At 39.7% G+C, this 25,327-nt stretch overlaps 1 protein-coding gene across 2 annotated transcripts in view; it reads right to left on the bottom strand.

The window, feature by feature from the left end:
* The window catches only part of radil2a (Ras association and DIL domains 2a), a 35,142-nt gene extending 10,401 nt beyond the window's left edge, over positions 1-24,741 (bottom strand). Inside the window, exons 1-12 of one of the 2 annotated variants that reach the window (XM_023261504.3) lie at positions 24,116-24,741; positions 22,414-22,752; positions 21,599-21,834; positions 18,324-18,652; positions 13,435-14,124; positions 13,247-13,284; positions 11,378-11,547; positions 11,178-11,290; positions 7,342-7,561; positions 6,323-6,495; positions 2,791-2,935; positions 49-224 (exon numbers count right to left, since the gene is read on the bottom strand). In XM_023261504.3, coding sequence (XP_023117272.2) covers positions 49-224; positions 2,791-2,935; positions 6,323-6,495; positions 7,342-7,561; positions 11,178-11,290; positions 11,378-11,547; positions 13,247-13,284; positions 13,435-14,124; positions 18,324-18,652; positions 21,599-21,834; positions 22,414-22,752; positions 24,116-24,243 — 2,757 coding nt within the window. In that variant the 5' untranslated portion in view covers positions 24,244-24,741. The remainder of the gene's footprint in view (positions 1-48; positions 225-2,790; positions 2,936-6,322; positions 6,496-7,341; positions 7,562-11,177; positions 11,291-11,377; positions 11,548-13,246; positions 13,285-13,434; positions 14,125-18,323; positions 18,653-21,598; positions 21,835-22,413; positions 22,753-24,115) is intronic. The other variant, XM_023261505.3, reaches the window with a different exon arrangement.
* Positions 24,742-25,327: the final 586 nt, after the last annotated feature.

The raw sequence follows: 25,327 nt of genomic DNA, 5'->3' as shown, positions 1-25,327 counted from the left end.
CTGGCTTCGAGTTATGTTGCTGAGCCGTGGGGTCAGAGAGCTCGTTACCTGTTCCTCCACATTGGGTTGGGTTTCACTGCAGGGCAGGCGGCGAATGAACTCCTGCAAACGACTGAGCTGTTCAAACAGAGCTGGCTCCACGATGGGTTTACCCAGCTCCAAGTGAAATGTGCTGCTAGGCAGGATGAGCGGCGGGTGGTTGTCGAAGCTCTCCAGGATGTCCGCTGCAGGGAGATCGAAGAGGCCTGTTATCATGCATCAGCCTTCTCATGAAATTCGATGCTGTCAGTTTAAGTAAAGCTGCTGTATGTGGGTTAACCCTTCATTAAGAGCAGTAAATAAAGTACAGGACTGGTACTGCTGGCCAGAACAGCCACCGGTGCTTCACCCAACAGGGTGCAATTGAGGTTGTCAGCATCTACACCGATGTTAACAGTAGAACCAAGAACATGCTGCACATTCTGGCTGTGTTAGAGTATGGAGATATTGTTTACATGTTAGTGCTGTATGTTGCACAGAAACAGATAAAGAAAACCAAAGGGTATGAGTACACAAAATTATTCCAAGACAAGTGGAGCTGAGATGATCTTGCACTGAGAGCTGCCATCTTTTGTGCCAAATTTTAGTCATACTTGACATGAGTCAACACCAGTTTGTTGAATGACAAATTGTCTGCACTTGTATCGCGCTTTTCTACACACATTCACACACTAATGGCACAAACCTGCTATTGGGAGCAACTTCGGGTTCAGACTGAGTGATCAGAGTAAATCAAGAGGGGATCTGTACCAGTGTGTGACTGTGACCTGTCTATCTTGTTCCTTAACACATATTGACTGTGATTAACAGTTTTGTTATTTGACAACTAAACAAGAAAAGTTTTAAGTCTTTTCAAAATTTCACTGTGGACAGAGGTCTCTGCAAACACGACCTGAAAATGTTAATGTGGACACTAGATTCCACTTCCACTTAGAATTGTGACTGATCGTGTTAAAGCGTACTTCTCAATTTGGAGTTCTTTGTCTATATACAGTTTTGTTTCTCATGATTTAATGAATGTATTATTTTACTACCCAAGTTTTGATCCTTTATTGCATGTACAAATCTTTTTGCAGTGGTGCCCATTTGAAAATTGCCATGATGAATTAAAAACACATTTTTGGAAAAAAAATAAAGAAACAACTCGAATAAAAGTTTATGTGAAACTACAGCAAGAGTATTCTAACATTTTATGATAATGAATTGAGCTAAAATATTTCCACATTATTTGGCTCACTGTTTGGCTACACAATTTATTCATGTTTGTCCTGATTTTATGTCTTAACAATCTTATTTAATGCTGACGACTTCAAGTCTCTGAACATGTTGTGGTAAAAAAATCTGCAAAACTTTGTAATTTCTAACAGACAACATAACAAACATGAAAGGAGACAGGCTCATTTAACCGTACACGACTTAATGACAAACAACTGAGAGTGTAAAGAATATAATAAAAAACAGGAGCACATTAAATCGGGCAGCATAGGCTTCGTTCTGAAGGTAGTGTTTCAGCAAAACTTAGCCTTCGTCAGAGTTTCTGAGCACAGTTCAGCTCTCTTGTTTAATCAAGTAATTAAACTTGCTGCGTTGTCTGTTATTTATCATGAGTCTTGCGCAGTCATGCATGCCTGCTGTCAAGTTCTAACATGTAAGCTACACAATAGGTTAGTCTGATTCTTACAGGAGTCTGGTTACTGCAGTTTACTGTAAACAAAAACGCATCTCGTGGAAAGAACACCTCAGAAAATGCTTTTAGTATCAGAATAATGGACAAAGGGTAATTTGATAATCCATTTAAATGTTACATTCACAAGTTTTCTTTTTTTGTTTTTTTAACATAGAGAAATGAGCAAATAAATTTTGATAAATTCAAAGTAAAAATTTGGAGTGAACCATGTCGTGGAGTAAAACTATAGACTGTATATAAATCCCTCATAAAACAAATAAAAGGAATAGATGTGGGAGCTGAATGTATCAACAAGACAGAAACAAGAAAGACAACACCAAAAAAGCATGTAAATGTATTTTGCAGCCAAGTTACAACCTGGTAAAACACTTGTGGAGCATTTTGAATCAGGTAAATGTCAGATTAATCATACCCTTGGGGTGATTATCAAAACCAAAGAACATCTGTGTTGTCTGTCACTCAACAAAGGGGGAGTTGACAATATCATATTTCCCTACCATTGTGAAAAAACCACTGTGAAAAAGCTCAAGCTAACTACGTACCTAGCTAAGCCAGCTACATGCCACCCCTTTCTCCTCAGGTCTGCAAGAATCTTGTAGGTGACTTATTTTGACTTCAAAACAGTGAGTCCGTATCTATGAACTACACCAGTGAACTAATGCTGAGAGAAACTTTCATAATCGATTCACCTGTAAATTATTTTTCAAATGAAATGTAAAAAAAAAAGCATCATAACTTACCTGAACGCAACATGACATCTTTAAATTATTTGTGGCAAATAAAATATGCAAGTTCTTTCATCTGAGGAGCATTTTTATTTCACAGAATTAATAGGTATTTTTTTAATTTTCCCGATTAATTCCCCTTTCTGCTAATTACGGTTTTATTGTTTATACTGTTCACACCCACTATTTATACCTACCTGCACTTTACAGCTTTACTTGCACTTTTGGTTACATGCTTAACTGCATTTTGTTGTCTTAGAACTGAACTCTGTGCAATACCAATCACGTTGAATTTAATCTAATCTTATCCAAACAATGGCCTTTGCTTCCATCACTCACCCGTCCTGACGGCATCCTCTGTATCATCTGGCGATGGGTTCCATCCGGCGGGGCAGGCTTTTCCAGAGCTGTACTCCCTCAGCATGTGATGAAGCTGGGCAGGTTTCAAAGCAGCAAATTCAGTCCTGAGAGAAGCCCAGGACGCCTGGATGAACATAAAACAACAAAGAAAAGACATAACATTGAGAAACATGAAGCAAACTCATTCTGAACCTTTCATGATCTGAAAATGAAGGATAGTAAAAGCACTCCACTGAAAAAAGAGCCACAAAAGCTCTTTGTAGTCTTTGTGAGAATGACAGAGTGGCAGAAACAACTATTTTCCCAGCAGCCTTGTTTTCAGGAAAGCAAACAGTCAATGCTACTCTCTCATTTGCATGAAAAGTATTTGAAACCAATTACATGATGTATAAGCAGTTTTTGTTCCCATCACCCAAGGCTAGATGTGGTAGCCAAGCCTCATGGGAAAATATTTCTTAGTCTGAATGTAACGCTGGTGAATACAGTAGCACTTTAAGTGTCACTCTGATCTCACTGCAGCTTTTCATGTGTTTACTCTGCAATCTAGCAGGTGACAGCTGCTGAAGTATCACAAATTAACGTGGCCTGCTTGTTTTGTGTGGTGTGAGAAGTGCAAAGTTTTCATGAGTTCTTCGCTCAGTCTCTCTGGTTGCTGTGAAAATCCTTAACATGAAATATGATTACTGCCTCACTACGGTTCTCAGTCAGTCAGTCTTGAGAAAGACAGTATTTGATCTTTTGATGACTATAGATGCAGGTGAGTCACTTGACAGCACCACTCGTGATTATTGTGAGAGACACATTGCATAGCTCATTCAGTCTGTTTCCAGTTGAATTGGTGGAAGTAAGTTTTTGCCCAGACATGCTGGGACCACAACAGTAACCATAACCTAAATGCTGTTACCCTCCTTTTACAACACAGATGCCATAGTGAGCTCAGCAGAAGGTGAATTTAAATTCTGCTTATAAACAAATGAAACTTAAAAATGTCTCTGTTATGTCTGAGACTTAATGTTCGGCAGCTATATTCTCCCAGAATAACTCAACAGATGTTGTGTTCTCCAAATTGCTGGCAAAACAAGCGACGCCACATCCCTCTGGTGTAATTTACAACTATGCCAGTGAGCCACTTCAGTTCTTAAAAGCCCAGAACTCCAGATGGAAAAATAAAAATCTGACAAGGGTGTGTGCTGTTTTGTAGAAGCCACAAAGTGACCTCATGCCAGGGGAGGGATGCATAAAAGCAGCAGCTTCCTAGCAACCATCCAATCCCACAACCAGATGAGACAGAGCCCTCGACAGCTGTGCCACGGGTGGGTTGGTGCTGTGACTGTGAGTCATACAGTGAAAACAGGTGTCAATATCGAAGTGTAAGAATAGGCCTCATACTTAACCCAGTTCCTTTATATACAGGAGATCCCACTGACACAGAAAACGATCATTTCAACTTTAAACTGTGTGTTCAGCTCTAACAAAATAATCAAACTTTCCTCTCTATCACTAATTCCCAAGTAAACTAAGCTAATTAACTCAACTCACCTCAATAACTTTAGAATAATCAGTCTGCGCCACATCTGTCTCAATCAGTTGTAACACATTGACAGCAATTGAAATCGACAGTAGAAGTAGATAGCAAGGGGCCAAAAATGTCTCAATATTTAGCTTAAACTAAGGGATAATAGTTCTGATATAAAGTAGCTAACAGTAGTTAGCTGCAAGTAATGCATTCCAGTAAAAAAAAAAAAGCTAGAGTAAAAAGAGCTAGTAAAAAGAGTAAATACTAGAAATTGTGAGCTAAAAACAATGGACTAAAAGTAATGGCTAAATTGTCCAAGTTTTTCAGCTAAAAATGGTTAATAACTGAATGTGCTAGACACTTAAACACTGTAATATTAATTAACTAATTAATAATTAGCTTGAAGTGAGGGATAGATGGCTCTAAGTTGGTTACATGAAATACAGTGTGGTAATAACATCCTGTTTATTATCCATCATTAAAAAGAAACTAAGTGCTGTAGAGGAAACAGTCCTATAACTCATGCGATGGGACACAACATTAAATACAAAAAGGTTAGAAACTACTCTTCTATATCACTGAAGATGTTTAAAGACATTCCTGGAAACTCCTGTGGCCTCAGGCTGCTTAAGAAGGCATAAATATCAACTTGTAATCTAGCTTCCACTCCATCCGGACTTCTTTAAACTGCCTTTCTGTCCTTAAATAACGTCCCTTTGATTTACAGTAATCCCTCACTGACTTATGTCCCACATTTACAAACTGTTAAACAAATACACTACCCTAAACCCATTTGTTTGAAAATCTGACAAAGAATTAGATAAGCTTTAATCTGAGTCCCATTACATGTAAAATACTTATAAAGACACGGAGTTACATAAAGTAAATGTAAAAGTACTTTTCTATTTTTAGCCTTTCTATTTATAACAACAGCACACAAACAGAAGCACATGGTGATTTCACCACAAACACATTCAGTACTTTCCATATCATCAACTTTCTAACTGCTATAAACCCGTGAATCAGGAAAAGGTTTGTAGTTTTGCAGGTCTGAATGACCTTTTGCATAAGTTTTGTACTTATTGTGTCATACCTGGGGAATTTTATTTGTCGGTTTCTTTTCATGACTCAGTGTTTAATAGCAAGCCAAGTGGGAGCTCAGCTTCCTTCTGTGGTACACAGTGTAAACAAGATCTGAATGGGTAACTAAGAGAACAGTGCTCTTCGGGACGGATTAAGTATTAAGTTGGCAGGCTACTGCAGCACAGCAAACACTGAATACAAGTAGATGCAAATATAAAGTGGTTGTTCTCTTGTGTACAGTGTTGTCTGAGTGATGCAGTATGTTATTCTTGAATACACACTGTAAGAGAGGGTATGAGAGGCTTTATCATGTCTTCATGTAAATACCTTTCTTTGTCTTTGAACACTAAAATTCCACCCAAGCTCTTACATGAGAAGAAACAGGATCTAATATATTACACATTACTGTGGCTAACAGGATATACTCAGGTCCGTATGATGTCAAGTGTTGGCCACACCTTCACTGGCAGCATGATGTCATGATCTGAACATTTTAGTATATTTACTTGCTCTGTTCCTGCAGATTGCTTCCTTGTATCTAATCAGCTTAATGGTAGCATGGGAGCGTAAGTGTATCTATTGTCAAGGGTGCTATAACCATAAACCAATAACAGGCCTCCACAGACAATACACTGCTCAGCCACTATGGCATTATCAGTCAGAATGCTTGGCTAAAGTAAGAAGCTGGAGAAAAGTGTGACATTGCTGCAGTGGAAGAACTTAAATGAAGTTCAGATTCCCTGAAGATGGAAACTTTTGCACCAAATATATAAACACATAAAAATAGATTAGTTGTAGTGACACCTTTAAGACAATGAAAACATTCAGGCTGACGTAAACGTGACTCGGCTGTGGGGGCTACACCCGCCTGCAGTAAGACAAACAGGAAAGGAGAAAAGGATGTCCTCTGACCTGCAGGAGGGTTTCTTTGGGTGTGGCCAGCAGATTGACAGCAGCAGAAAGCTTCTGGAAGAACTCAACAGCCAGATCGCCCAGACCAATGCTCTGGATCCAGTCCATCAGCAGGTCCAGGTTGGCTCGGATCTGCACACCTCGGGACCACTGATAGAACCCAGCGACAGATCCTAAACAACCAATCAGTCCAACTTATATCAGAAAAAATTCTTTCAAAATTAGGACTTGATCTGACACTAAGCATGTGATGGGTTGCAGACAGTAAAGATAATGAAAGATAATAAGTCTGCGTTACCTTACTTGACAGAAATCTATGCATTTTCCTGCTACTGTTGAAGGCAAGGCACGATTTTCTATATAGCATTTTTCAAAAGGCGTTGAGACACAATTAAAAAGAGCAAGAAATATATGAAGACATACATAAACAGCATTTAGACAGATTAAAGTAGTGTTCTTTACATTAAATGCTTTCGATTTAAAATGCTAAGCCAGAGCTGGAAAACAATAAATTGCAGATTGTGTGAAGAAAACATCCACATTTTAGTTGCGCTTATTAGCTTGTCAACATGCTAACATTTGTTAATGGTTTATCCAGCATGTTCAGAGTTATGTGTTGGTGTTATGTTTGTCAGTTAAATTTAGCTTGTTTGCAAAATAACATTTACTCAAGACAAAATGCCAATGAGGCTGATGGAGCTGTCATTAGTTTTGCATTTGAAAATGGGTATCTGCACCATATATAGCGGCAATCCATCGAACATTTGTTGAGATATTTCATCCAAAAGAACTAATTTCACAGTGAAGCGTCAAGAGACAAACAGCATCATTAGTATTCATTCTTTGGGGACCATCAATGTCGCTAAAATATTACATGGCAATCTATCCACAAGTTGCGTGTCTGAAAACAGACAAACCAATGTCCCAACGTGTACACTCATGGAGCTACACCACTTGCAAGGTTACAAACAAAAGTCGAAAGTGGTTTGTTGATGTAGAAAGGTGAGCTGAGATCATACCTCTCTCCATGAGGGCATTGAACAGTGACGCATTGATGAAGAAGAACAGGTAGGCACACAGTTGTAACGAGATGTCCGGATGGACCTGGAACGCTGTGAGAAGCTTCAGCACCTCCTTTAGTACCTCCAGGATGCCTTCAAGCCCATCAGGCACTCGCAGCTGCCCGCTCTCTGAGAATGGATTTCCATCCAGCAGGCCAGGCAGGGCTGAATACATACTCTGTGGAGAGAGGTGCTGACATTTCATTTGGCTGTTTGATGTTGCACCACATGTTGTGCAAAGAACTGGATGACATGACCTCTGATGTTGAAAACACCCTCTACCTACAACTACCACTAATGCAACATAGTTTTCAAGCAGTGGTAATCCTAATATTGGGTGTTGCTTCTCTCAGAAGCACATAAATCACTACCTGTTGCATGAGACACAACTTTTCCTTCTCCTCTCGTGATTCCTGATTATATAAAGTACAGTGCAATAGAGGTAGTAGCACAGAACAGTCTTTCTGTTGTTACATTTAGTGCTGCAAAACACAAACATAATGACAAAATGACTCAGAACGGAAGGCATTCACAGAGTGCACAGGAAAAGCTTGTGTTTGGCAACACAAAGGGCTGCCATAGGGAAATGAGTAATGCTATCCTACAGTTACAGTGCAGTTCGACTCGTTTCAGATACTAAAACTGATAGTAAGTAGACTATGGTGGCTAGTGTGTGCAAATGTATCTCGATATTGTGACCTAGTTTCTTTTCGTCTACTACTATTACACTAAGTTCTACCATTTGCCACAGAGATGTCCCATTGGAGTTACTATAATTACTATTTTCGGACTTGCAAATATGACTATGTTGAGATCCATGTCATTATTATGAGTGACTATTCAGAAAGTCTGTTGTCAGTTAATAGCGACCATCAAACAACAATTTCTGTAATTTCGGAATCTTTCCCACCTCTGGTATTTATTTAATGAATGCAGCATTACATGTGTAAGGTTGCTAGAAAGTCTGTGGACTCCAGGTAAAAATTTTCAAGTCAATCCACTTCTAGCAGCTTTAAAAAAAATGCAGACTGCAAAGTGTTTAACAGAGAAACTAGGAGTTTCAGTCCATTTTATGACAGATAACAGTAACTCCTGCAGACAGTGTAAAATCATCTGGCAATCTGTTTTATTGAATGCTACCTCACTGTCAGCTCTTATCGGTACTCCTTCTTCTGACACAGTTCTGCCATTGTTTCACAAGTATGACATCAACCAACCATTCACTCACACACCATGACTAAGATAATGACCTCAGGGAAACTGAAAGAGGCCATAAGTTCTACAATAACCCTGCATGCCTGAGGCAACAGGTCAGCTGATAGTTTACAGTAAAGCTCAGCAAATCTGCCAGTAATCATCTGTTATTATCAACACCAACTACAGGTAGTGGAGGAGTTTTATAGATTGAAAGGCTTTGAATTACTTACAAAACATGTACCTTCTTGTTGTTCGTCTTGGTAGAATTTCATTAATGCCCTCTGGTCCAGTGTTGTTCATATTTTATTTATAAGTAGTCTTAGTTAGAAGAGGAAGTGAAAAATAAATGATGTCTGTACATCATGAACATTAAGTCATTTTACACAGGAAATTAACAGAAAGACCTTTTTCTTCCTCCTCCCCTCTTTTCCTCTTTTGGGTGTTTCTCTGATGACAATCCATCTTCCTCTGCTGGAAACTCCTACTCACTAGTCCTCCCTTTCTCTCTGTCACAAAAAGTAGTTACCAACAAACATATATAAATAATGTATTGTGTAAGTTACTTAGAAATCTTAGTATATGTTAATGTCATGACTAACAAGCCTCCAAAGTCACTAAACATGTCTGACAAGCCTCTCTGGAAAAGAATTCCTTTAACTTAGATTGATGGGATTGAAAAACATAAAGTAAAAAGGTTATTTTTTCAGTGTAGACATTTTCACAGAAGAGTCAACAGAAATATGTCTGAGTATTCAAAACAACAGCACAGACTGTTCCTGCTTCCTTCCCCACCTTCCTCCAACCGTCACTGTGCAGGGTGGTGGTGTTTCTACAGTCTCTCCCATTAATAATTCTGACATCCCAAGCATGCTTAAGAATTGATTTATAAAAATACTCTGCTTAGACTAAAGAAAATCCTGTTTGCCATGGTTTATCTCATGAAAATTCCATTATTCAAGGCTTTAAAAGAATCCTTAAATCATATCTATTCCTTTATCTTCTGCTGGGCACACTTCACTATAAATCCATCCTGGCGTTTGTGCATTGAAGTTTTCTAGTTCTCACATCACACTGAGTTGTTAAAAACTTAACGTCTTTAAATATTTAAGATGATCGCAGAGAAGCATTCCTACTTCAGCCTTCCAGTGTCAAATTCTACACATATTATCATTCTTCAAAATAAAAGTCAAACATCCAATTTAAGAAACCATTAGCCAAACACATATTTCAGTTGAAGGGGACTTAAAATGTCTGCGCTGTGGTGCCGACTGAATTCGGCATAAACCAGACGGCCTTAATGAGCCACTTCGGCATGGGAAAGTCACATAAATTCAGCCTGAGAGCATCCTGTTAGGCTGTAAAACAGCAGACAGACAAAACAGCAGTGTCAAAGCAAATGCAGACACACAGCAAGATGCCTTTAAGACTCTGAAAGGTCTATGTCAAAATGTATCCCTGCACTTTTTCAGGCCTCAGATTAGAAATCTGCAACATCGATCAGTATTAGTTTCTCATCTTTTTCAAGTCTTTATCCGACAGGCACATTTTATCTCTGTTACACATGTGACTAATAAGATGAACATGCAAACCACAATCTAAAGTCTGAAATGTTGAACAGCCAAACATTTTCTCCAGCTAAATGAGAGTTCACCACAGTTTCCTATTTCTCTTGAGCCTTCTTCAAATCGCTGTACGAATGCCAGAAATCATTAGGGTTGTAGATTCTAAGTCAACTGGTCAATTGGGTGGTAGACATGCTCTCATTCGATACAGTTCTTATAGACCACACACTTGCCAGTGCTACTTTCATAAGGAGAAAAGTGTTACATTTAAAAACGTTAAGGTAACTTTCTGTGAAATATTCCTAAATAGTTTTTATGAATATGGGCAGATACACGCTAGTCTGCTCAGAATCAATTGTTCTAACATCAGTATAAAAAAATCAGGTTAAAATGATTTATTATACTGCAAATACTACCTTTTTAGGTTGATTTATAAGTAATTTAGGCCGATAAGTCTAGAAGGTAGAGTGCAGAAAGTTCAAGGTGGCCCATGTAGTTAACTTTGAGAAAACTAACAGATTTTTTTTTTCGACTCATCTATTGTTTGAAGAGTAGGTACAATGCCAACCGAGACAGCCCTAGCTACAATTATTCACCTTTTTGTCTGTACTTTAAATTTCTCTATGCACCTACGCACAACTTTGGACAACACCTCTTGTATCCATAAAAGCACCTTAACGCAACTTTAAGTGAGAAAAGGGCTGTCAGATGTTCTCTTTGTGTTTCCCATGAAATCAAGAATTCTGGGTTTGTTATTCAACAAACCGCCGTAACCTTGAGAGACAAGATTGTCGGTGTTTATATTCCACTCAGTGGAAAAGACACCCTGCTCACTATCTCACAGACCTTTCCTGACAGAGAGTTTGTGTTTCCATTCTGTTATTGTGTTTTCTGTCTGGAATATTCTCAATGAAAACAGAACATGTATTCACACAGTGTAGCTTCCTGCTTCACATGTAACCGACGTTCAGATTTACAGGTCAACAAGGAGAAATATGGTGATATCATTCCTATATATTAAGTGTTGGAGCCAACCTTTGTTAGGTAGTAGACAGACTGCTGGAAGGTGAACATGATGACTTCTTCCAGGACTGTCATGGCTTCTTCGCAGGCTGTCCGTGTAGAAGACATCTCAGAGTCAAACAGACCTGATAAAACACACACAGACATCTTAAAATTACACACAAACACACTGAAGGTGTGACAGGCAGTATTATGATGAGTATAATAACCACCTTGATCCTCCTGGTCCTGCCTCCAGGGCAACAGCTGAGGGACTTCATGCTGAATGAAGTGCAGCAGTTCGATGGAGTTGGCCATCCATAGCACAAGCGGCTGCAGACCTGGGATCAGCTCCTCCATGCTCAGCAGCTGAAGATTGTCCACCTGCCCATCGCCAGAGCTGCTGATAAAAGCACAACCAGTTAAAAATTAAAGCTGAGACGAGTCTATGAAGACAAACTGCAAATGAAGAACGCTGACCTAATTAGGTTTTCACTTCACAGACATGGCTCATTTCAACCACATCAAACACTTTTCACTGGCAACCAAAGACAGCAACAAGAGGACTTCTTGACAAGGTCTGAGAAATTCGATCTGTTGTTCTGTGGTTGGAATAAATTCACAACGATTGAGAATGCTGGCTTTGTTGGGAATTTAAAATTGAAATCAAAATTTAACTGTCTGGGTGACCATTTAACTGATCTCTACTTTGTTAAGTCCTGGTGAGTCCCCTGAAATCTCTAATTGCTGTTATGTTAATTTGTGGGTTTTTCAAACCTCAGGCCTGTATTTATTCTCGTCTGTATTTTTAGAGTATGTTATAGCTGTGTTTTTTTCTAGTCTGTAGTGTGTGCAGATAGTCTTTCTTTTATGATATAATTACAAGACTAATATTCACTGATAAAATGTTCAGCAGGGAGTAGTGAACAGGCATTGCAGTTACAGCTGAACTGATTAGTCAATTAACTGATTAGTCAGAAAGATAACTCAATGTGACTGATCAAAAATGGTGAAAACTATATAGAGGCAAGTAAAGACAAAAGGATATTGAGTTTTGAGAGCTTTTGGTTGAAACATAACAAGACAACTGAGGTTGCTACCTTGAGCTTAAAAATTATTTGCCTTTTTTATCTTAATTAAACAGTTAGTTGATTAATTGAAATCTATAAATTAATTGCTAATAAAATTCCCTGTCAGTTGCGGATACATTTTTTTCGTATTATTTAAATATAACCAAGCTATGTTTTACTTTGGACATGCTGTTTGTTGTTACAACACAATTCATTAAGTTTGACCTCTGAATTACTGTAATATTTAGTCATTTTGCTGTAGAAATAGTGGTTAACCTATTTTCATTTAACTTCCTTTTATTGTTCTGCAAATCAGCAAAATGTTACATGCAACAGCTTCCCATTCCTTCAAATGAAGCCAGTGCTTTTTCTACTGCAACAGGTCAAAATGTCTGTACTTCTGTTGGCTAAAATGTATAGTTTAATAGACTACTTTAATGAAATTAATCAACGAAACTTTGGATTTTAGTTGTTTTACTGCAGCATTATAAATGATTTGATTTTGTTCTCTTCCCCGTTCAAAACAAATATGATAGTAAATCGTATTGTCACCTGGATATTTTTTGACATTTGATGACAAAATAATGACTTATTACTAGTGGCAGGAATTAGATATTTTTCTCTTAGATGCTTCTAAAGATGTGTCACATTACTCTTGACTTTCTGTTAAATATTCTCCTGCTCACTTAAACTGGAACACCCACAATGACCTCTGATTCAGAGTTTGTTGACCTCTGATTATTTAAACCTGCTGACACAGACAAAATATAACTCACTGACACTGATGACAAAACAGGTTTCATGAGCTTTATAATCATGAGAAAAATCTTAGCTATGTCTAGTTTCTTGGAGTGGAGACTGGGGGAAATTCTCTCTTTGCACACCCTAGATTTAAGAATCCTCTTTATTTTCTAGACGAGTGTGGAGTTTTATTTAGACAGCAATACTTCAGGTGTCCTGTATCATCGCAAGCAGCAGCTGGTCATTGTCATGCATTTCTGGGACATCGCAAAAAACACTTTGTCTACTCACGTTTCTGGCTGGACTGCTGCAAGTTCCTTTGTCTTCTCCTATGAAGGACAACATATAAATAAGATAGCCATTTCATGTAGGGCTTATCAGGAAATACTTGATTACTTTGCATATTCTCTGACACCCAGGGGAATATAATGTTCAATACACAGAGATGAACACTGTGCAGAGTAGAGTTTCATCCTTACCCACATAACAAGCTGGATCTGACTGGCTATCCGGAGTAGTAGCTGTCTGAAGTGTGTCAGATCGAACGTGGAGGCTGAGTGCTGGATGCAGAGGCTCAGTAGGAAAGCAGGCGTCAGCTTTGGTTCGCTCCCGCTGGGATCCAATACGTCCAGAATCTCCTGCAGGACTCTTTCCTCCTTGTCCAGCTCGTAGTTTAGTGAAGCCTCAGTGCCTTCCAGGTCTCTCCAACGAGGAGGTAAAGGCTTCCTCTGGAACTTTTTTATGGTGAAAGAGGAGCCGCACGACGAACAAGACATTTTTGAATCAGCATTGGGGCAGAGTCTCGTCATCCAAGGAGGGGTGTGAATGGATCCTGATGCACTGGTAGGATCCTTAAACATAAACAAGTAGTGTTTCCCAAAACCGACCAGATCTCCTGGATTCAGTTCTACCTCCTCTTTGAGAAGAAAACCATTTCGGGTCACAGGAGCACCATGGAGAGGCTTCAGCATCGTCATTGTCTTTTTGTGCTCTCCTGTGGAGGTTTGGCTGTTCGAGTCTAGGCGTCTGACGCAGCAGTGTTGTGGCAACACATCGGGAGCAAAAAGAAGGATGTCTACCTTTAATCTCTCCTCGTCTTCTCCATTACTGTGCTCCCTGCAGCAGCCAAAGATGGTGGTGGTCCCACTCATCAGATAGATGACAAAATCCTGCAAAAAAAACACAGTTTTATTAGCTATTTTGTAACATAACAATTACTTTTTATTAAGCTGTGACCCAGCCATTTATTTTTAAGATTATTTCATGAATTGTTTCAAATGGCTGAAAAAGCTGGAAGTAACAATCAAAAAAATGTCAATTTATCCATGACAAGCTAAAGAAATGCCCATAAAACATTCTCCATTATTCTCCTATAGTTTACAGTAAAAACAGCAGATTCTCACTGAGGAATCTTGTGAAGTTTGAGAAGTCTTAAACACCTGATGAATTCTATGTCAATCCTGTAATCAATTAATCTCTTCAGCTCTTTTTTAATCCCAAACACTGGTTCCAAAACGCAGTCAGTGTGTAGGATGGGATTGACTTCTTGTGTAACATTTTGGAAGTGAACCAGCAGCATGCATGTGAACAGCAGCAGGATGAGCTGTATAAAAGTACAGTCTTCACTGGCAGTGAGTGGCAGGACAGGAATGGAAGGGCTTATGAGTGAGACGTTGCCGATGTCACCTCTGGGTCACCACATTAAGACAATTAGTCAGGTGATGATAGCATCTCATCTGTGCTGATTAGAGCCAAGCAGCCTTTATGTAGCTGTAGCGCTCAGACGTGTTACACAGAAGTGTCATGGCTCACCAGCAAAAACCCAGTTTGTACATTTATTTAATGTGTTCAATGCCTAATGTCTTCTCCTGTCTGTGACACTGTTTAACCGCTGGACTCACAATGTTTAAACATAAGAATAAAAATCAGTGCAACAGATACCACAGATACATACTCATCCTACAAGTCAAAACCTGCCACGTCCATTACTAACAACACAACATCAGACAGTTTAGTAAGAGACTGGGATGTGTTATTCTAGTAGCATCTTATATAGCCTTGAGCCTTTAGCTCCTAGCAAAGATAGAGAGGAATCCAATTCAGAGGTCTGGTAAGCTAACCTCAGCTAACTTCACACAGATTTATTATCAGTCGCATAGTCTTCACACGCAACTGGCAATGACTTAACAACATTTACAAGTGGACTTTATACTAGTTTTTTTCTCTTACATGTGTCCTTTGATGTGTTTCCCATGTTTATCAACATTAGTTTAGGATGTTAGCATTTAATAATTCACACAAAACACAAAGTACAGCTGATATTTTGCCTGCTAGTGGCCCTAAAGGAAAAGTCTGAGGATTACTACAGTCGGAACGGTTTATCCTCTGACAAACATGAATGTCTGAACCAAATTTCATACTAATACATCCCTAATTTAGACTAAAACTGGTGGACCAACCATCATCAAAGCATTGTAACTCTGCGAACCATACATTCATTACATTTTAGAAATATTTTGGTCAATATTTATGTCTTCATCTTTTAAATTCAACCTTTATTAAAACAGCAAAAGTTTCGTTGCGATCAGGAGCAAGTAAACAATTTACGGACATACATACATTTAACAATTCTACATAAAGATTTACATGCTTCATGGCTGTTTTGTTGCAGTTCTGCACCCTTGGAGAAATGTCCACTCTACTAAAAGAGATGGAAAGCCTACCTAAACCCACTTTAACAATAGGTAGACAGCTTTCTGCCTTTTACAAAAACATAATAAGTATACATTTCCATTCTGAGTAGACAACCGTATATAAAACATGATAATTATACACACATTTAATATTCACTGGGTGGAAGTTATTTCTCTATCTACAAGTGGCTTTGATTCTTCATATCGATTAGGTTACAGGTCATAGTTTAATTGCTTAATCACCGCAGGGTACAACAGTTCATATCTTAGAAAATAATCCTGTAACTACTCAGATAACTGATTCATTAGTTGCTGGTTCTGCTGCTCAAACGTGAGGATTTTCTGCTTTTCCTTGTCATATATGACAGGAAAACAGCCTCAAAAACAAAGCTAAACATCTTTTTTTAGTTCCTGTTTCTTGACCACTAACACACGTTAGACTCTTCTTGTTTCTTTGCTTCGGATTTGCGTATGGCCCATCCTAAAGAGTAAGATCAGGCCTGCCACAGTTGTCAGTTTGCTGCGGTAGAACTAGCATCCTGCATAGTCAGCAAACTTCACCAGCAGGGATAGAAAACATTGCGAAAAGAGCTTCCTGTTCCTGGGAATGAGCTGAGTTAAAGCCACAGCCTGGCCCTCTGGTTTACTGACAAAAATGAGCTGTGTAAACAAGTGATTCAAACTGCATCACGTATCACCAGGGATGGTGATACTTTAGAAATAAACTCTGATTGAGTTTACTGGTATGTTGATTACAGCACACGGGTTACAGTGTTTATACACTCTGAGAAAGCTGCTGTGTAGTTGATCCTACTCCCCAGTGTCTGTAATCAGGGTGATCTCTTTGTTTTGACAAACGTCCTGAGCAGGTTTCCTTCTGACTGAATGGTGAACGCTCTGTTCCTCGACCTTTCATTGGCTCATGACAGACAGCGCGTCCTATGTGTAAGACTGAGCCTGAACAGGATTACTGGTCCTAACACACCTCTGTAGGTCATTTCCATTCTGAGCAATCCACTGTGAAGCTCAGAGTGCTTCCTCTTTGTGTCCTGTTACAACACAACTCTCTGACTCCTGGATTTCCTCCATGAGGTTCTTAGCATAAGACGTTCAATCCAATACTCTCATGTACTTGTGTTTGCCTCTGCTTGTTTACATGCTGCCAAGAGACAATCAAGAATCTTGTGCGGTCTGAAGAAGGAGTCCTCCCTTCCTCCAGGGCAAATTTTCCACTTGACTGCACATATTTAGATTGAGATAGCTGCTCCTTTACAAGTGCGTTATGTAACTAGCTTGCTGTCCTCCATTAAAGAAAGTCTTTGTTTATTCCACTGAGACTCCTATCAATTAGGGTTGATAGTGTAGGTATTCGACTGTTTAAATATTCGTTGACTGCACAGGTATTTGGTTTAAAATTGTGCGATTCAGATCTATTTTTTTTTCTAAACGTGGGCTATCAATAAAGGCGAACTAGAAAAGAAATTTCATCTTAGCAATTTTTTGTACTACGTTTACTTTTAATTGTTCTGTTAAATGTATATATATGTACATCTCAGCTTAACATCCATCTTACCAGTAGCCAAAATCTCACTACAGTTCACCTTGGCATTTAGACATCAGCTGTATGTGAACACTTTAAACTGAGTAATGACTATAAAAGGCACTTTGCCAAATATACAGTTTAAAACTGGCCTATAAGGATGTTACAACAAGCCTGAAAACTCACCTGAGCTGCAAGTAGTATTGCAAAAAAAAAAAAAGACCTTAATAATAGCTAACAAAATTAGCTTAGCTAATGTTTGATGCCCAGTCAGAAATCACATAAGTCAAATCACTGCAACTGATCCAAACTGTTAAAATATCCGGACATCTGGCACAATAACTAGGTGTGTTATTAACTCTCTAAGTTTGGTGTTAAAACAACATGCACATGGGCACATTGAGAGAAAGCAGTAAGCTAACAATTTCACACTGCCACTTTCTTTAAAATATGGCTACCTAAGCGCATGTACCCTATTCTGTGGAAGAGGACATAGGTCAGACGAGTCTGAGGTGAGTTGTACATCCTGAATCAGGGAAAGCCCTAGGTCATCATTGATGTCCCAGAGAAGACCACAAAAGTTTTAGACTGTCCTTTTTTATAGAATCTAGCAAAGCCGAAGCTAACAAGAGAAAGAACACACTAGAACAATATGAAACTGTCCATACTTAACCTCACAAGCTTAAAGAGACATGTCCAAATGTCTTGTTTTATCCCAAGCTCACAGATTATTCATTAGCCACGATATCAAACAAAAAAGGAACTAAACCTCATATATAGGTGGATTTAGTTAACAAGTAACAAGATTAATGGGGAATGGAGTAATTTCTGGTATATTTAAACTAAAAGACACATTTTAGTCCTTGGAAATAGCAAGAATTTTGCTAAGAATTTTTTGCTTAACTACTCCTATGAAATTGCTTGTCATGACTGGTAAAGTCTCACCAACTTGAGGTAATTATAGTAAAGTATGTCATATATAATAATTGTAATATAACAGTCAAACACAACGGGATGAAAAAAGAGAGGGTAAGTCAGTCTCTGCTGCTTCGGCTTTGGTCATTCTAACTTAATGTGCAAGTCTCATGGCAGGGAAATAGTTCATGACATGATGAATAATCCCTCTGTCACTCACCTGTCTGTGGCAGTAACCCTGCAGCAGGAGGAAGTATGGGAAGTCAAATGGTGGGTGGATGGAGTACTGGGTGGTGTTGTCATCGCTGCTCTCCGTCTCCTCCTTCTCCATACCGAGCCGCAACACCTCCTTGTCGGCCTCAGCCTCAGGATCCTCTCTGAGTGTGCTCTGTTGCGCTCGGTTGGCCTCCTTCCCCATCGCAGATAGATCCATCTCGCTCAAGCTCCTCCAGATGCCGAGTCCGTCCACGTCCTCCCCGCTGCCGTCCACAAACAGGGAGGTCACTCTGGAACGGCTCTTCTGCAGTTTACGGGCCTGAGCATTGATACCTGGATGGATGAGCAGACGGTGCGTTACTGAGCATGTCTACACTCCACATGTCACTGTCTGCAACGTGAAAAATGAGTTGTTGAATGTTAATGATAACGCAGAGCCTTGGCTGTCAAAAAGAGCACTTACAGCCAAAGATATACACAAAATGTATGAACAGAGAGGTCTCTGGATTACCTTTTTACTTGTGCCCTCATCTTTTGACTTATTGTGTGTTTTTGTTTAGCTCTAGCCACCAAAATTTAAGACATTCTAGTCTATTTTTGTCAGTGGCATTATAGTGGCATTTCCCCACCCATTTTTATGTCTACTAAACATTTTAACACTGCAGCTGTCGCCATCGTTGTGTACAGTTGCCACAGTTACAGGTGTTATTTTGGTCTACAGTGAAGGTTAGAGGAAAAGGCTCAGTGTCTATGTCCCTCTAATCTGCAGACTGACTCTCCTCAGTAAATCCGGTTAATATTTTCAAACCCTTAACTGCTCTCTCTCTGTCCTGCTCATGTAGCATTAGCACTAGTATAGCAACCAGGCCTCTACTGAGGAGCAGCAGCTTAGTCAGTACTGAGTTCACTTACGTGTTCGCTAAAATTCTGTTTTCTGTCTGGGTTAACATGGAGACATTAATAAAGTACAATTCCATCAGTGACTCACTCAAAAGAGGAGAACTTAGATGGAGTGCTGTCATTAATCCTGGAACTGATTCATTCTGTCCGGCTCAAAATGAAAAATGTCGAACAGAAAGTAACATAACATTCACATAACCTGACCTGAAAATGGCAGTGGCTGCAGTTTGTCTCAGTTGATTTGTTGCTGCTCATTTTTCTATTAGTCTGTCTTTAACAACATGATCTATTTTACATTCACTGAAGATAAAGCATTTTAAGCATATCAAGGTTCATATCTTGAAATGTGTCAACAAATAATTTTCATCATGGATTTTGCTGACGCTATAAACACTTAAGAAAAGCAGCTTTAAATAGCATGAACAGTACTTTGCAATTTTCAAGAAAATGGTGTTTAGCAGAAACAGGTATTAATATTGAAGACTAATTCAGTGAAAGCAAAATCAGCTTTTGACTTTGGACAGTTTGGGGAATCATCTTTCAGGAGGAGGAGCAAATTTATGAATCTCTGAGTTTGCTACTAGTAAATGGAAACTGTGCTATGTTGAATACCGATGACCATTTTAGAGTAAAATAGTACTTCATTAATGATTAATGCCTATTACACCCTATATGTGTATTATCATGTTGCACATTGCAGTCTGAACTAATTAACTGTTTGTCTGGTTGTAAGGGTTAAAGTGCTATCTTTAAATTACTTGTTCTTCTGACTAACAGCCAAAAACTCAAATATATTTATTTAGACAAATGATCACAATTTTAAGAGTGGAACTCATTAATGTTTGTTTTTTGTTCTTTTACAATGCTTTTCAATCAATCGACTCATTTACCTTCAGTGAAATCCATGCCAGGCACAACAGAAGAAGTACAACTTTTGTTTATAAAATGATGTTTACAACGACCAGAATTCCCCTTGAATTCACTTTGGTCAACTCAAACGCATTGGTTCACTGCACTGGCGGCTATTCAAGTGCAACACAACGAGAGGAAAACGGGGGAAATGTGCAGGGAAAGTGAGATGTGGCCGCCTCTATCTGATACCTACAGACGCTCTGTCGACCTGACGTAACACAAACACTATTCAGTTCATTTGGAGCCATTAAGCACAGTGGAATGTCCAAAGAGCCCGGCTTCACACCCGGTCCTCTGCTGCTCTTATCAGCTGTGGAAATGGGTGTTTTCCACATTGTTCAGCACCACAGTGAAAGACTGGGCTCACTGCCGAAAAAGCCATGGAGGTAAAGGGCAGATTCCCTTTGGTCAGGGTAGGTCGTGCACAACAGAGCCATGAGAACTACTGCAAAGGTTGAATGATTGAGCCTTTAATACGGGTATTTCAGGCTAACCATTTTTTGCAAGCTTCATTTTTAAATCAAAAACACAAGTTGTCGATGTTTACCTCTAAATGTAGTATTGTTGAATGCCTGCTGATATACTGTATAATAGACAGCTATCAACAGGTGAGTTTTGTTGCCTATATGGACAAAAACAGGCTGGCCTTTCCCTCTGTTTCCAGCCGTTATGCTAAGTTAATCTAACCAGCGGCTGGCCCTAACTTCATACACACACAGATATGAGAGTAGTATCAATCCTTTCACCTAACAATGAACAATTAAATTCCAGGCTAATAAAATACCTTTAATTGGCATTGGTGAGCCACAGCAACTGAGAAAGTGACAAAACGTGCAAAAGAAGTCCGATTTAAAGGTTTTATATCATTTTTGTGCAGCTGTGACGAGGAAGTTTCAAAATATCAGCAGTACCAAGAGCAGTGATGAATAAAAAGCCAGTATCAACAAAGCAGTGTGCTGGTCCAATGCAGATGAGAACCACAACACACTTGTGCCAAAGTCAACAGGGCTGCACAGTCCCCAGTGTGCAGGAAGTGAGCTCTGCTAGAAAGAATAACAGAGCAGTCAGAGGCCACATTGTGGCAGCTACAGGCCTGGTGGGAAGAGCTGCCCGGTGCCTTGATGCTTCGCGGAGACCTGATGGGCCCTTGAAATAAAACAAAGATAAGAGCGGGGCCACTCTGACCTCCTCTATCCCTCACTGCAGCTTTTGTTTCCTCCTGACCTCTCTCACATGGCTGCCATCTCCCCTGTTCTAGCTGGTGATAAGCTGGACAATGAAGGCTGTTAGCCTGCAATAAGGGACAAGGATAAAGGCTCCCCATGCAGAGACTGAGTGATTGATTACCCAGGCGTAAGGATGTTAGGGTCGCTGAGTATCTACATCACCGAAAATGGCACAAACTTGGATCTCTGAAGAAGATAAAACGTAGGTTAAACTTATGACGATGTTAGTCGACATGTATACCTGCTGTGACTGTGTCTCTGTCCTTTAAACTCTGCTCTTCGACACTTGCTCGCTTCTGGATTTCAAACCGTCTGGAGAAGCCTTCCTTGGGTTTCCAAAGTGACTGCAACATGAGGGGCCTCTCGTTGTCACCCACCACCCTGAAGCACTCCCTCTTCCACTGATTATCGGCGCCCGTCTTGCCAATCACGTCACACAACACATAGTCGTTGGCGTCTTCTTTTTCCAGACAGTACCTGAACAACAAAAGCAGAGAAACTGTCAGGAGGATCGTGTGAGGGGGGGATGGACGGCAGCGGCTCCGGAACTGAGTTTAAGCTTTAACGTTTACCAAAAATTTGAAAGCTTTTAACTGAGATGTTAATGTTGCCGACTCTGATTTCTTTTTTAGTTTACAAAATTTCGGGAAACAGTAAAAAGATCTTGTTGTTTGTGTTTTCCCAAACAACCATCCAACAATCACTTAAAATACACAAAAGCAGAAAATCCTTACATTTTACAAAATCGTTTAGGGCATTTATGCCTACAAAAAGCTCAAACAGCCCTACTAACCACCACTTGGTAAACCTGTGTCGATACTGAGTACATCTGAGGTGGGAAACAGGCCGTGCAGTCACAGGAGCAGCCTTCATTTTATGGCTAAAACCTTAAAGATGCTAACATGATTAAAGGGATTTGAAAGTTGGTGCTCTTTCACAGTCATGGTTTATTGTCTGATCCTGTACGTACTTTTCAGGTTTAACTGACGGTCAGTTCTTAAGTCTTGTTGTTAGGGATCTCCCTCACATGTTTCACCATCATCTGGAACCTCTCACCTCTCTAAAGCCTCCTTCACCAGCTCCTTTGCGCTGGACTGAGTGGTGGCCAGCACACTCTTGTAGTTGGTCCCCTGACAGATGTCGCTGCCGAAGATCTTCAGGATGCCGGGGACGGACATTTGGCTGGACAGCTCAGCTGGGTCGTCTGCAGCTTGGAGGTCTACGGCCAGGCTCCCGCTGCCCATTCCCTGGCTACGCCGCCCGCCATCCCGTAAGTTGGGGCTGTGGTTGAAAACAGTTGAAAACCTGTTGTTGTGGCGGCGGATTTTGCTCTTGGCTGGCTGCCGGACACCCACGCTGTCAGTGGAGCGGACGGTGCTGTCCGAGTTGTTGGACCTGAAATGGGACAGAGGAGAAAACATTCAGCCATCTAGCACATGCACCATGCCTGTGGTTTCTGTGTATCCAGACAGGCCGTATTCATTCAAAAATATCTCACTGTTAACACTTATTTAGGGTTGGACCTAATGATTATTTTAAAAATAATTAGATTTTTTGGTCTGTAACACACCAAAAACTTGTGAAAAATGCCTGTGAAAGACAATGAGAAGCTTCAATGTGGAGCAACTGAATATTACTATAACGTGAGACAAGGCAAGGCAGGGCATTCTTCCATTTGAAAACCTACAAAAAGGGGTTAGTAAATGGTCAGTAAAAACCAATATCTCTAATCTGATTAACAATGAGCAGCACATCCACCTAGAGATACATAAATAATTTCCACAACTTTCACAATAATAATAATTTTTCCTCTCGACTTTATGACTCAAAAAATATGTGTAAGCAGCAAAGGGCAGAAAATGCCTTCACAGTGGTTAAACTGGGCTTAGGTGGGGTTTTCCTACCACTAAATGTAACACATAAGTCAAAAAGGAAGTAGAAATGAATGACACTTGTGAACTGCAGCAAAATCTATATACATGCAGCAAATAAAGGCAAGACATGGGCTTACTGCAGTATAGAGCACACCTGTACATGCTTAACATTTGACTACAAATGCTTAACTTCTTAATTTTATATTACAAGCACTGATGGCATACATCATAACAGCTATTTTCAATCTTACATTACATTATAAAATTAAAACTGATCAATTTTTAACATGTTATAGGTTGTCCTTGGAGTGTGTGATGCACGAATAATCACAAACTCGATACCACAGCTATCAACTGGCTTATTTGCAACTTAACTGGGTATTTGTTTGGTCTACAAAATGTCAAAATGTAGTGAAAAGCGTTGATTGGTGCATTTCCAAAGGCAACAATGACATCCTCAAACATTGTTTCATGCACAATCTAAAGATGTGTTGTTTAGTATCATAGAAGAGAATAGAAATCTAAAAGTATTCTAATTTGAGAAGCTCTAATCAGAGAATTTACTCTTTTTTTCTTTTAAAAACAATCACACAAGACAATTATCACAGGAGCTGGCAGTAAATTTAACAGTTGACAACTAATCATTTTATCATTACAGCTATGCAATACAGATCTAAGCTGTATAATATAATAGTAAGTTGTAGTAATCTAAATTATGTCTTAATGTGAGACTTTATAATTGCTGATGAATATTGTATATACTATAAACACAGGCAATGTCCTTATATCTGCTTACAACAACATTACAGAGACATTTTTCAAAGATTTAGACACTAAAAAGAAGCATGAAAGCACAGTGCTGCCATTACAACTCATAGACTTACTGCAGAGATCCATTGCTGGGTTTCCTCCCCAGCTTGGCCAGGCGCTTCTTGGGAGAGCGGATAAGTAAACCCACAGGGAAGTTCAGGGCTTGTTTATTTACGTGGCTGCTTCTCTCCTCTGAAATCATTATGGTTTACAGCTTTTTCTTTACACAAACACAACGAAACTAGCAAGATGACCAGAACATGGCATTCTTTGCAGCTAGCTAGCTAACAGCAGGAGATGAGAAGTTTTGGAGTACGAGGAGTGCTTTCTTTCCCACAAGAATAGCCCACTTTCAGTTCCCGAAAAACACTTAAAAATCACATAAAGTTGTTTAAATACTCCAAAAGTGTCTCTGCATCCATGAGAGGAAAGTGGCGACCGTTATTTCAAAAGTTAGTTTTGGTGAGAAGTTTCCACGCAAGGAGCGCTGGTGGTTTCAAACTTTTAAATCAGATTTCTTGAAGATAAACTCCGAACTGAATAGAAAGTTCAGCAGCAGAGGAGGAAAAGGAGACATTTTCACACGCCGGGTGTCGGTTTCTGAGTGGAAGCGGCTGGTAAACGGGAGAAGCTCCGGTCCGGTCCATGGTAAGGTATTGGTGAACCGTTACGTCCCGCAGCAGAGACTCAATGAAACAACCTGCTGCTGGACGCACGAGCACGAGCGGCCACTGGTGACGTCACCAGCGTGGCCGGCGTGGGGGCGGGGCTAATAACACATACAGACTGTCTAAATTTGTGAGGACTCTCTTTGATCTATACAGAATACAGTGTGGACGTTTTCCTCTTTTATTATTGGAATGCAAGGAATTATTATTCTTTCTTGTTCCGACGGAACAAGGTCATTTTTAGGGCCTAAACATGCTCCAATTCGCGTGAAAATTTCCAGATGCACCAGACCTGGCGAAAAATTTTATATTTTATAGGAATTGTGGAGGTGTGTGGCAAAATGGCTCCATAGCGCCCCGTACACTTTCCCACGGGCAGCACGTTTCATCTACAGCTACCGAATTTGGTGCATATATGCAGCACATCAGACTGAACAAAAAAAGTCAGTGACAGCCTTATTCTAAACCCAACAGGAAGTGAGCTATTTGGCGTTGCATGTCAGATTTTGCCAATTTTTGATTTTTTTTCTCTAGAGCGAACTCCTCCTAGGGGGAAACTCCAATTCACCTCAAATTTGGCCATTACCAGTGCTTTAAGTGGGCCGGTACGGGCCGGTA

The sequence above is a fragment of the Amphiprion ocellaris genome, chromosome 19 (genome assembly GCF_022539595.1).
Source record: "Amphiprion ocellaris isolate individual 3 ecotype Okinawa chromosome 19, ASM2253959v1, whole genome shotgun sequence".
Classification (NCBI taxonomy): Eukaryota; Metazoa; Chordata; class Actinopteri; family Pomacentridae; genus Amphiprion; species Amphiprion ocellaris.
The sequence above is the reverse complement of the archived record's forward strand: the minus strand, read 5'-3'. Positions and strand labels throughout refer to the sequence as shown.